The 13,626-nt window shown below is 29.0% G+C and overlaps 1 protein-coding gene and 1 long non-coding RNA gene across 3 annotated transcripts; both read right to left on the minus strand.

The window, feature by feature from the left end:
* Window positions 1-13: 13 nt before the first annotated feature.
* Window positions 14-12,963, minus strand: LOC126745174 (BTB/POZ domain-containing protein 10). Of its 2 annotated transcripts, XM_050452903.1 has the most exons (7): window positions 12,813-12,963; window positions 12,620-12,745; window positions 12,299-12,502; window positions 9,497-9,702; window positions 9,134-9,442; window positions 7,765-7,974; window positions 14-687 (listed from the first exon to the last, which is right to left on the minus strand). In XM_050452903.1, exons 2-7 carry the CDS (start codon window positions 12,721-12,723, stop codon window positions 545-547), a joined length of 1,176 nt encoding a protein of 391 aa, XP_050308860.1. In that variant the 5' UTR covers window positions 12,724-12,745; window positions 12,813-12,963; the 3' UTR covers window positions 14-544. The 2 variants fall into 2 exon arrangements, with proteins under 2 accessions (XP_050308860.1, XP_050308859.1); XM_050452902.1 differs by having other exon boundaries at window positions 12,620-12,943.
* Window positions 1,192-5,939, minus strand: LOC126745175 (uncharacterized). The gene is made up of 2 exons (XR_007663454.1): window positions 5,325-5,939; window positions 1,192-1,504 (listed from the first exon to the last, which is right to left on the minus strand). It is a non-coding gene; the product is annotated as an uncharacterized LOC126745175 (long non-coding RNA).
* Window positions 12,964-13,626: the final 663 nt, after the last annotated feature.

Raw genomic sequence — 13,626 nt, forward strand, 5'->3', positions numbered from 1 at the left:
GAGCAAACACCACTTAAACGCAGAGTAATATATTTACTTATAACACCCAATAAAAATTACATAGAAAATCCTAAAGATACACGATAAATGGTTTAATTTTTTTTAAATAAATTATTAAAGCGAACATTGTTTTTTGGCCAGAAACTGTTTGGTTTCAATGAAGGAATGTACCTAAATGAAATATTATGCTGAACTTGAGCACTTAAAACACAGCCATAATTTTAAGCAAAAAAAAAAAAAACAGTCAGTTGAAGAGGTATTTCTTATAGGAAAATTCAGTAAAAAAAAAACAATTCTACCTAATAGTATCCTAATTTAGAAAAGATCCGCAGTGAGCATGATACAATTAGAACTAATAATGTGCAAAAGGAATTACAAATATTTCAGTCCATATGGGTTATATTTAATAACAATAAGGGAGTATTAAATATTGGTTCAGAATATATAGAATCTGTTTGTCTTAAATTCACCACAAAAGGTCACTTAAAATAGTCTTGTGGGCATTTAAATTTACTTTACCGTTCGTGTAATAAAACAAAAATGTTTAAATAATGTTGTGTGCATCGTTAAGCATGTTGTTTGAAGGATACAAATCGGGAATTCCGCCTACTGCCCCCTCTTCGTTATCTAGGGGCTGTATGTCGTTGGGTGCTGCATCTCCAATAGTGACGCTTACAATTGGATTACCTAAAGATTTCAATGGGTTTTATTAAATTCACTACCGGATCAATTAGTGCTTTATAAATCGGAATTTTTACTGTACATTCACGGTTTGTTTGACCCTAGAGGTTTCCTCAACTAAATTGCCGACGAATGCCTGCTAGATCATTTGATTCTGAAAGAAAATCTTGAATACTCTTGGACTCTTGTAATTTTTGGGACGCTCAATAGCCTTTTAAAGAGTCAAAATATAATAATAGTGAACATCTTAATTCGGGGCCTATCCGATAACAAAAACCAGCACGAAAACTATTTTTCAATATCTCCTCTTATAAACAAGTTATAGTACTTTAAAAGGTGAAACAATGACGTCATTTGTTAGTTACCGATATTGATGCTTTAAGAATTAAGGCTCTGATGTCTGTCTTTTTCGATAAACTATTATATGGCAATATTTAATTATTTTCCAATTTAAGGCGACATTTTAATTAAAATTGTGCCTCAATTGTTCGGACTAATTAATTAGTGACGTTTAAATTGAAATTATTTTATTATTCCAAGTAGTTGTTAATATTTTAGGCACTCACTAATTAAAATAGAAGATTTGACACCTGGATTAATTAATTTACTCATTATCGGGGTTGAAATAAAATTATTTTATTATTCCAGGCAGTTGAGCGTCATAGATTTTAGGCATTTTAATTCAAATTGAACCTTAACAGTCTAGAATAATGAATCTATTTATTAATGGAGTTTAAATTAAATTATTGTATAATTCCAGGCAGTTGAGCCATGGACTTCTCAACATTTCAGGCATTCTAATTAAAACAGTAACTTTGACTGCCTGGAATTGTGAAATAAATTTTAACTTAAACGTCAAGTAAAAAATTAATTAATGAATTATTTCAGACAGTTGAAGTTTAAACCCAATTAAAACACCTCAAGGCAGTTGAGGCATAATTCTAATTAAAATGCTTGAAATTATAAATGCATGCACGTCAACTGCCTGGAATTATGAAGTAAATTTTAACTTAAACGTCAATTTAAAAATTAATTGATAAATTATTTCAGGCCGTTAAAGCTTAAACTTAATTAATTAAAATACCGCAAATGCCTGGAATTGCAAAATAATTTTTAACTGTACTGTAATTATTAAATTAATTAATTATTCAACGCATAATTTTAATTAAATGCTTGAAATTTTAAATTCAAGTCAACTGCCTGGAATTACGAAATAAATTTTAACTTAAACGTCAAACGTCAACATTAATTACGAATTATTTCAGACAGTTGAAGTTTAAACTTAATTAAAACACCTCAAGGCAGTTGAGGCATAATTCTAATTAAAATGTGACGTTTAAATTGAAATTATTTCATTATTCTAAGCAGTTGTTAACATTTCAGGCACCCACTAATTAAAATAGAAGATTTGACACCTGGATTAATTAATTTACTCATTATTGGGGTTGAAATAAAATGATTTTATTATTCCAGGCAGTTGAGCCATAGATTTATTAACATTTTAGGCATTTTAATTAAAATTGAACCTCAACTACCGAGACTAATTAATTTACTATATAATATATACTGGGAATTTGTATTATTTGCAGATGACTGAAAATTATGCGAAATATTAAGTGATAAAATCCACAACTTTTACATCATCTTGTATAGTTGATAGACTTTTTATTGGCAGTAAATAATGAATGAATTAGACAATAATTATTATATTCTTTATAGTTGTCACTTGTTATTATCTTCATGTCTGTATCTACTTATATTTTATTTTATCCTGGTAAATTGACACTTTGATAGCACAATTAATTATTCAAGCCAGTTAAAGCATAATTTAAATTATAATGCCTAAAATTTTAAATTCAAGTCAACTGCCTGGTACTATGAAATAATTTTATAAATTTTAATTTAAACGTCAATTTAAAAATTAATTAATAAATTACTTCAGGCCGTTGAAGCGTAAAGTTAATTAATTAAAATATCGCAAGTGCCTAGAATTGAAAATAATTTTTAACTTGACTGTCATTAATACATTAATTAATTATTGGAGGCAGTTGAGACATAATTTTAATTAAAATGCTTGAAATTTTAAATTCAAGTCAGCTGCCTAGAATTGTAAAATAAATGTTAATTTAAACGTCAATTTCACAATTAATTAATAAATTATTTTAGGCAGTTGAAGCTTAAACTTAATTAATTAAAATACCGCAAATGCCTGGAATTGCAAAATAATTTTTAACTGTACTGTAATTAATAAATTAATTAATTATTCAAGGCATAACTCTAATTAAAATGCCTGAAATTTTAAATTCAAGTCAACTGCCTGGAATTACGAAATAAATTTTAACTTAAACGTCAAATAAAAAATTAATTATTGAATTATTTCAGACAGTTGAAGTTTAAACTTAATTAAAACACCTCAAGGCAGTTGAGGCATAATTCTAATTAAAATGTGACGTTTAAATTGAAATTATTTCATTATTCCAAGCAGTCGTTAACATTTCAGGCACCCACTAATTAAAATAGAAGATTTGACACCTGGATTAATTAATTTACTCATTATTGGGGTTGAAATAAAATGATTTTATTATTCCAGGCAGTTGAGCCATAGATTTATTAACATTTTAGGCATTTTAATTAAAATTGAACCTCAACTACCGAGACTAATTAATTTACTATATAATATATACTGGGAATTTGTATTATTTGCAGATGACTGAAAATTATGCGAAATATTAAGTGATAAAATCCACAACTTTTACATCATCTTGTATAGTTGATAGACTTTTTATTGGCAGTAAATAATGAATGAATTAGACAATAATTATTATATTCTTTATAGTTGTCACTTGTTATTATCTTCATGTCTGTATCTACTTATATTTTATTTTATCCTGGTAAATTGACACTTTGATAGCACAATTAATTATTCAAGCCAGTTAAAGCATAATTTAAATTATAATGCCTAAAATTTTAAATTCAAGTGAACTGCCTGGAATTGTAAAATAATTATAACTTTAATGTCATTAATAAAATATTCAAAGCACTTGAAGTATATAGTTTTAAATTCAAGTCAACTGCCTGGTATTATGAAATAATTTTATAAATTTTAACTTAAACGTCAATTTAAAAATTAATTAATAAATTACTTCAGGCCGTTGAAGCGTAAAGTTAATTAATTAAAATATCGCAAGTGCCTGGAATTGTAAAATAATTTTTAACTGTACTGTCATTAATAAATTAATTTATTATTCAAGGCATAACTCTAATTAAAATGCCTGAAATTTTAAATTCAAGTCATCTGCCTGAAATTACGAAATAAATTTTAACTTAAACGTCAAATAAAAAAATAATTAATAAATTATTTCAGACAGTTAAGGTTTAAACTTAATTAAAACACCTCAAGGCAGTTAAGGCATAATTCTAATTAAAATGTGACGTTTAAATTGAAATTATTTCATTATTCCAAGCAGTCGTTAACATTTCAGGCACCCACTAATTAAAATAGAAGATTTGACACCTGGATTAATTAATTTACTCATTATCGGGGTTCAAATAAAATTATTTTATTATTCCAGGCAGTTAAGCGTCATAGACTTTAGGCGTTTTAACTAAAATTGAACCTCAACTGCCTAGAATAATTAATCTATTCATTAATAGAGTTTAAATTAAATTATTGTATAATTCCAGGCAGTTGAGCCATGGATTTCTCAACATGTCAGGCATTCTAATTAAAACAGTAACTTTCACTCCCTGGATTAATTAATTTATTCATTATTGAGTATCGAATTAAATGATTTTATTATTCCAGGCAATTGAGCCATAGATTTATTAACATTTTAGTGATTTTAATTAAAATTGAACTCTGTCTAGACTAATTAATTAATTAATTAATAGAGTTCAAATTAAATTATTTTATTATTCCAAGCAGTTGGATCATCGATTCGTTAACATTTCAGGCACTCACTAGTTAAAATAGAAGATTTGACACCTGGATTAATTAATTTACTCATTATTGGGGTGGAAATAAAATTATTTTATTATTCCAGGCAGTTAAGCGTCATAGATTTTAGGCATTTGAATTAAAATTGAACCTCAACTGCCTAGAATAATTTATCTATTTATTAATAGAGTTTAAATTAAATTATTGTATAATTCCAGGCAGTTGAGCCATGGACTTCTTAACATTTCAGGCATTCTAAGTAAAACAGTAACTTTGACTGCCTGGAATTGTGAAATAAATTTTAAATTAAACGTCAATTTAATAATTAATTAATAAATTATTTCAGGCCGTTAAAGCTTAAACTTAATTAATTAAAATACCGGAAGCGCCTGGAATTGTAAAATAATTTTTAACTGTACTGTCATTAATAAATTATCCAAGACATAACTCTAATTAAAATGCCTGAAATTTTAAATTCAAGTCAACTGCCTGGAATTACGAAATAAATTTTAACTTAAACGTCAATTAAAAAATTAATTAATGAATTATTTCAGACAGTTGAAGTTTAAACTTAATTTAAAACACCTCAAGGCAGTTGAGGCATAATTCTAATTAAAATGGGACGTTTAAATTGAAATTATTTTATTATTCCAAGCAGTTGTTAACATTTCAGGCACTCACTAATTAAAACAGTAACTTTGACTACCTGGATTAATTAATTTATTCATTATTGGGTATCGAATTAAATTATTTTATTATTCCAGGCAGTTGAACCATATATTTATTAATATTTTAGTGATTTTAATTAAAATTAAACTCTAACTGGCTAGACTAATTAATTAATTTATTAATAGAGTTCAAATTAAATTATTTTGTGATTCCAGGCAGTTAAGCGTCATAGATTTTAAGCATTTGGATTAAAATTGAACCTTACCTGTCTAGAATAATGAATCTATTTATTAATGGAGTTTAAATTAACTTCCTGTATAATTCCAGGCAGTTGAGCCATGGATTTCTCAACATTTCAGACATTCTAATTAAAACAGTAACTTTGACTACCTGGATTAATTAATTTATTTATTATTGGGTATCGAATTAAATTATTTTATTATTCCAGGCAGTTGAGCAATAAATTTATTAATATTTTAGGCATTTTAATTAAAATTGAACCTCAACTACCGAGACTAATTAATTTACTATATAATATATACTGGGAATTTGTATTATTTGCAGATGACTGAAAATTATGCGAAATATTAAGTGATAAAATCCACAACTTTTACATCATCTTGTATAGTTGATAGACTTTTTATTGGCATTAAATAATGAATGAATTAGACAATAATTATTATATTCTTTATAGTTGTTACTTGTTATTATCTTCATGTCTGAATCTACTTATATTTTATTTTATCCTGGTAAATTGACACTTTCATAGCACAATTAATTATTCAAGCCAGTTAAAGCATAATTTAAATTATAATGCCTAAAATTTTAAATTCAAGTGAACTGCCTGGAATTGTAAAATAATTATAACTTTAATGTCATTAATAAAATATTCAAAGCACTTGAAGTATATAGTTTTAAATTCAAGTCAACAGCCTGGTATTATGAAATAATTTTATAAATTTTAACTTAAACGTCAATTTAAAAATTAATTAATAAATTACTTCAGGCCGTTGAAGCGTAAAGTTAATTAATTAAAATATCGCAAGTGCCTGGAATTGTAAAATAATTTTTAACTGTACTGTCATTAATAAATTAATTAATTATTCAAGGCATAACTCTAAAATTAAAATGCCTGAAATTTTAAATTCAAGTCATCTGCCTGGAATTACGAAATAAATTTTAACTTAAACGTCAAATAAAAAAATAATTAATAAATTATTTCAGACAGTTAAAGTTTAAACTTAATTAAAACACCTCAAGGCAGTTGAGGCATAATTCTAATTAAAATGTGACGTTTAAATTGAAATTATTTTATTATTTCAAGCAGTTGTTAACATTTCAGGCACTCACTAATTAAAATAGAAGATTCGACACCTGGATTAATTAATTTACTCATTATCGGGGTTTAAATAAAATTATTTTAATATGAACTGCCTGGAATTGTAAAATAATTATAACTTTAATGTCATTAATAAAATATTCAAAGCACTTGAAGTATATAGTTTTAAATTCAAGTCAACTGCCTGGTATTATGAAATAATTTTATAAATTTTAACTTAAACATCAATTTAAAAATTAATTAATAAATTACTTTAGGCCGTTGAAGCGTAAAGTTAATTAATTAAAATATCGCAAGTGCCTGGAATTGTAAAATAATTTTTAACTTTACTGTCATTAATACATTAATTAATTATTCGAGGCTGTTGAGACATAATTTTAATTAAAATGCTTGAAATTTAAAAAAAAATGTTCAGCTCAACTGCCTGGAATTGTAAAACAAATTTTAATTTCAAATAAAAAAATAATTAATTAATTATTTCAGACAGTTAAGGCTAAATCTTGATTAAAATCACTCAACTGCTTGTTATTGTAAAACAATTTTTGCTTTAACGTTATTAATAAATTAATTAATTATTCCAAGCAATTGAGGCATAATGGTAATTCAAATGCTTAAAAATTTAAAAAAAAAACTGTAAGTGTAAAACAAAGGTTCAAATAACAAATTAATTTGTTATTTCAGTCAGAGATTTAAAAAAAACCTACAGCTCAACTGCCTGGAATTGAAAAATCAATTTTAACTTAAACATCAATTTACTATTTTTATTAATAATAAAAAATAGTATATACCTCGTTATCTCCATAACTATTTGAACGTCTTTTATTTAACCTCGAAAAGTTGGCTAGAAACATATAGTTTTCTTCAGCAATTGACCAAAATGTATCCGCAAAACGCCACTTCTCATTATTTAAACTCAATAAATCAGATTCTAGCTGCAAGTTAAAATATTCTGGATCCCCAACAATTAAGGTCTAATTAACTTCTCACTAAATGATCATCCGTCGAAAAATGACTTTAAGTAACCTCTAACCAATTCGTTCATCTAACAAGCACCCACTAACAAAACAAACGTCAAACGTTATAGTTCATTTAATTTTAAAGTAAATAACAATATTCACAACCTAAACAGTTTACGTACCTCTCGCGTCAAGTTCTAAAGCGGGATCCGCGGTCGCTTCGGCCAAATTGGTGACGCTTTTCGATTTGACGCATTGAAAGTCGACGTGTCTACTTTTCGCTTCCTCCTTCTCCCACGACATGTGGATGAACGGTCTCTGCACGTAGTTGTAAATAACTTCGGCGCGTCCGCCCGGTCTTTTCTTCACTTTCTCCTTGTAAGTCGGATAACCTTTGATGATAAAAATATGATTCAACAAGAACATCATAATAATCGTCTTTTATTAAATCAAATTTAACATCATAAAATTGGTTAAAATAATATTCCACGAAGGAGAAGTCTAGCCTGTGGCTACTCAAACTTAACCTCCAATGGATTATTTTAATCTAAATTAAAAAAAAAACTATGTTGGCCTAAAAACCGCATGTAGAAAAAATAACAACACTATAACTGAGCAATCCTTAATTAACCCTTATAAACTTCCTTACATATTTCAATACTTAAGAACCAGCAGCAAAAGGCTAGTGATGGACCAAATCATATTTTTCTCTACTTGTTTTTTTTTTAAATGTGAGACTTTAATGCATACTTAAACTTGCTTGTTTTAAAGGCAGAAAATTGTATAGCTTTATGGCATTATACAGTGGTGGCCAAAAGTATGGAAACTTAAAATATCGCAATGCGAAAACTCTCAAAAATATAAATAAACAGCTTATCAGAAAATAAAGAAATTCCAATGGAGGTAAAGCAAAAGAATGTTGTTGTTTATTAGTTTTGATGAAAGAGGAGTTATTTCTCTGTGGCCAAATGTATGGAAACCTTTAATAAAATCATAATAATTGTTTACTACAAGCTGTTTGACGGTACGCTTTTGTTCTGAAGACAGGCATCATGCCTAAGTGTAAATACTTATCTAGTGATTTAAAAAGTAAAATAGTTGAACTATACCAGAAGGGTTATAAACAAATTGAAATTGGCACTGTTTCAAAAGAAAGAAGACCAAAAAAGTTGTCCAAAAAGGCTATGAAGGTAATGAAAAGAATATCGATGAATGACCCAAAGAAAACTTCTATAGATATTTCTGGAGAAATGAGTGAAATGGGGATTTTTGTGTCTGCTCACACAGTGAGAAGAAGGCTAAATGAAGTGGGGCTTTTTGGAAAAGTTGCTGTAAAGAAACCACTAATATCAAAGAAAAATAGAAAGGATCGCTTGAAATTTGCACGAGATCATCTAAAAAAATCTTAAGAATCATAAGTACAATTTTTCATCTGTTTTGCAGTACAAGGATAAGTACTTATTGTCAGTTCCAAAGGTTCTACTTGATTACTGTTTTAAAGAGAGAAATTTATAAAGTAAGTTTTATTATTATGCATATCGGACTAGTTACCTTCAATTCCAAGTCTGATTTTCTTTAGTCCTCTATCTTTTAAAACTTGCTTGGCCACATCACGATTTTCGATATATTTAAAAAATCGGTACATGGCAGTGCTGTTAACCGTTTGACTATACTCCTCCCCCATTTGCGGAGGGTACTCTTCGTCCCAGTCCACTGTATCATCGTCCAAGAGAACCACTATATGACATTCTCGATCTCCACGTTGGGCAGAGTTAACCATCAGGGGCAAAATGAGTTCTTCTAGGAATAACTCGAATTGGCAACGAGCCCCTTCGTTTGATAGCTCGTGTAATAAACCTCCTGGCAAAAGGGTGTGAGCTACACTCGTCTATCAATTACAACAGACAAACTTACTTAAATTTTGGCATCTAACAGTAGAAGCATCAAATGGTACAAGTAAGTAGTCGCAAGCTTCCCTCAATTCTTGTACCGATATAGATGGGGGACACTTAATCACTCCGCCTTTGTAGTATTCTAAAATGGCGCGGAATACCGAGGCAGATATGCCGTCGGCCACCTCGAATTCCCCCCGGTCGTTTGGGTGAGTATCCAATGATGAACTAAGGAAATAGATGAGGTTAACGACTCTAATTTAAGGGGCAAAGGAATCAGTACAACAATTGAACTCAATAGATCAATGAACAGTTTGACATTTTTGCTGAATGTAAAAAAACAGTTTTAAAGTACAGTAATTAGCAAGCAAAATTACCGATAGGAGCGCATTAGTTAGATTATAAACGGTAGAAGATATGTGGTTATGTTGTGGCAAGTAAGGAAGGATGTAAGATTTATTTTATTTTATTTAATCAATACACAGGATCAACCCCATAGACTACCTAATCACTAATTACTAATTAATTAAACCAGGCCACCAAACAATCTGAAAAGCCAAAAAGTTTCAATTTGTTTTGTCTAGTAATAAGCTATTGTTGACACTGTCAAATGCCTTGGAAAAGTCTGTATGTATTACATCCACTTGTTCAGCCCACTCCAAAGTACTTAACAGAGCACCCTGATACAACAACAAGTTTGTAATAGCGGACTTGCCACCACTGAAGCCATGCTGTTTACTTAACAGAAGTTTTTTGCAATAAAAAATAATTTCGTCATAAAAGAGAAAGTCTCTGAAAGAGTTCTTATCTTGCAAAAAAGGTGCTTGAGAACTATATTCAATTTACCCTATCAGGAATCCTGTAAACCATATTTTATTAATCATAACATCCTAACATTTTATTGTATTTATATCTATGAATGTGTTTTGTTTATTCTTGACAATAAAATCTTTTTTGAGAATCTGAAAGGGCAACATCCGGTTCAAAAACAATTTCAAGACTTGTAAACCAAATTTTACATTTGTTAAGAAAAATGTGGTACATAGTATCTTAGATGTCTGGAATAAACTCCCAATAAACTTCAGAGAAAAATCAGATAAAGAGATAAAGAAAGATCTAAAAATATATCTGCAAGAAAAGGCCTTTTATTCTCTTCATGAGTATATGGCTGAAAATTTAAATGAAACTCTCATCTAGTATTGTGTATTAGTGCATGAGTTAATTTGTGAATGAATGTTATATTTTGTTGTTATTTAAATTTTGTGTACTCGCGTTTTGCCTTTTTATTTATATTTAAATTTAATATTTTGATAAATCATGACATGAATGGATAAGTGATTGAATGCTTTAAATTCTATAAATATTTTAATTGTATACTTAATTAAGTTAGAATTTTTTTTTTACTGACAAAATCCACACCTCACATAGGTAATAAAAAAAGGTGTATTGTTGTAACTACATGTTTTATGGATTTAATAAAGTATTTGATAAATAAGACTGTCCAGAAGTTTTGGAATGGCAGACTGTACGCACACACTCCTATAATTGATTATTTCATTAGCAGCACCAAATTTAAATATTGGCATAATAAAACTGAGTTTCCACTGGGATGGAAAGATACAAAGAAAACTATTCTAAAACCTCTCCTATGAAGATGTTTCTCCCTGTGGTAGTATATACCCTAATTGGCAAAAATATAAAAACTAATGAAAATCTTCCGAGGTCTAGGATATTTTAACAACCACAAACTTAAGTGATACCTGTGTAACATTAATGAAATGGCACTTTCTAGCTATGACCCAATTATAAAAGTAACCCCAAGAATACACTTGTATAACAAACATTGAAAATGAGCATGTACTAAGTAAAATAGTAGAGCAAACCTCAAAATTTCGCACTTGGAACTTAATGAACAACTTTTTTATTAACATTTTTTAAATTGTTAAAATCTTTGTTTTTATTTAATATAATAACTATTAGGTAGATATGTATATTATTTTTAAAAAAATGTGTATTTACATAAGCGAAATCGGAAATGCCAACATACATAGGTAAAAGGAAAAATCATTTCACATGTCAATGACTTATGTTTGATCGAGACTGAATGTGCAAGAGGTGTGTGTGTGCTAAGTATAAAGCATTTTCAAAAAACTATAACTAATTGGCCACTATTTTCTAACATAAACATTGGAAATCTATATTGGGGTATTTGGGAATTATAATTGGTAATTAAACAGAAATATGTTAGTATAATTACACGAAAGTTTAGAGGCATCAATTTTAAGATATGGGATACTGGTGTGGGGATTCATATATCATTTTAACTCTTTGAATCCTCGTCAGATAATAAATTTGCTAAACAGTTAGTTATTTTGTTAATAATCATGGAAAAATTAGATATGAAACATAGTATATCCATAATACACAGATAAATATAATTATTTCCATATACTTTAGCGAGTTAGGGAAAAGATCACTCAAATACTTGGGTCCTAAACTATATACCTAATTTATTATCTATAGTTAAGCATTTTATAGTATTTCAGCTTTTAATTAAAGTATAGAGAGTTGTATTATTTGTTTATGTGTTTTTTTAATTGGCTATGTATAAGTGAATAAAAGTGTTTTTTATAATTGTATTTCAGCAAAAAATGTTATAATATCATAGAAAAAACTGTAATTTATGCTCTTTTCTACAGATAAAAATATAAATACTTAAATGTGTTTTAAGATAAAAACTTTGCATTTCAATAGAATATCCTGTATATTACTAAATAAGTAAATAGAAATAAAGTATACAATACTTGTGTGCTAACTTCCTTACCTAAACATTCGTCCTAACATAGTATTAGGATGTGCAATAAACAAAGCAGGATCCACAACAAATCGGGTACTATCCACGACTAATGTAACTCGGTCCTCATTCAAAGCACAAGCGCCAGCCTGTAACGGGGAAGACTGTGACAGAGTACTACTGGGTCCCATCTGAGAAACCTTGTTTGGCACTGTTATTACTTTGATGAATTGCCTAGAGAAACAAAACACAAAGTAAACTGCTGACCTAATTATTATTACAAAGAAAACTATTTGTCCTTATCATTTACTATAAGTTTAGTGATTCATGTCGCAGGTATTTTTACATTACCTCATGCGATTTTTATTGTACACTTTTCTTCTCCTGTCTTCGCTGTAATCTTCCGTATCGCTGCTGGTATCGTTGCGATAGTGGTGGTCACTAGAACCTGCCATTTTTTGCTCGGGAAACAAACACCTAACAAAGATGTAAATATAATCAGTGCAAATTATGTGTGGGTGTCTGGAAATGATCCAGAACATACGAAAGGGCTTCGCTACATAAGATTTAAGCGTCTAATGGTAGAAATGAAATTCTAAGGAAATTCTATGGATCTTGTGTTTCTTTTGGGAGAAACGTCAGACAAAATTTCTTGTTTTGTTTGACAGTAATGGAAGAATGTGGTGACAGTGACAGAAAACGTCTGACGTTGACATTACTATGTGAAAATGTCATTTAACTCTAAGGGTCAGTTCATGAATTAGTGAATGTTGAATGAATGCAGAACCTATTGGTTCATAATTAAATTGTAATATAATTTTCGATCGGAGTATACCCGAGAACTGAAAAAACCAAATCTTTGAAGGTCGATATCTCGGCTTCTATGGGAGCTATCGGGAAAATCCCAACGGTTTTGTCTTAGTTTCGTTCTTCTGAATCCAAAAACACCGTACTGTATGTCTTAATAATTTATTTTAAACTTTTTCTGTGTCATGTTTATGAATAAGAAATAGCGGCTTTATAAAAGGAGCAATAGTCTAGCGTAGTTCTCACCAAAAGCAGCTCAACAAAAAAATTAATTTAAATTCACCGCTAACGTTTTGTCAAGTTAAACGTGACAACATTAGATCGCCTTGCTTTTCGTCAATGGACGCAGTGTTGCCAGGTATTACTAACTGTCACGCGCCAGTTTTGACACTAAAATGCGCCACCAAAGCGCCACCTTTTGACAGGACGCAAAAACTATTAAAAAATTAGCGGGAGTTTCAAATATTGGACAAATGTGGATTTCCCTTTTATTCACAGTTTCCTATACCGGGTGCTGCATCTCATTACGCACCATAGGAATTACAATGCAA

This window comes from Anthonomus grandis, chromosome 15 (assembly GCF_022605725.1).
Source record: "Anthonomus grandis grandis chromosome 15, icAntGran1.3, whole genome shotgun sequence".
NCBI lineage: Eukaryota > Metazoa > Arthropoda > Insecta > Coleoptera > Curculionidae > Anthonomus > Anthonomus grandis.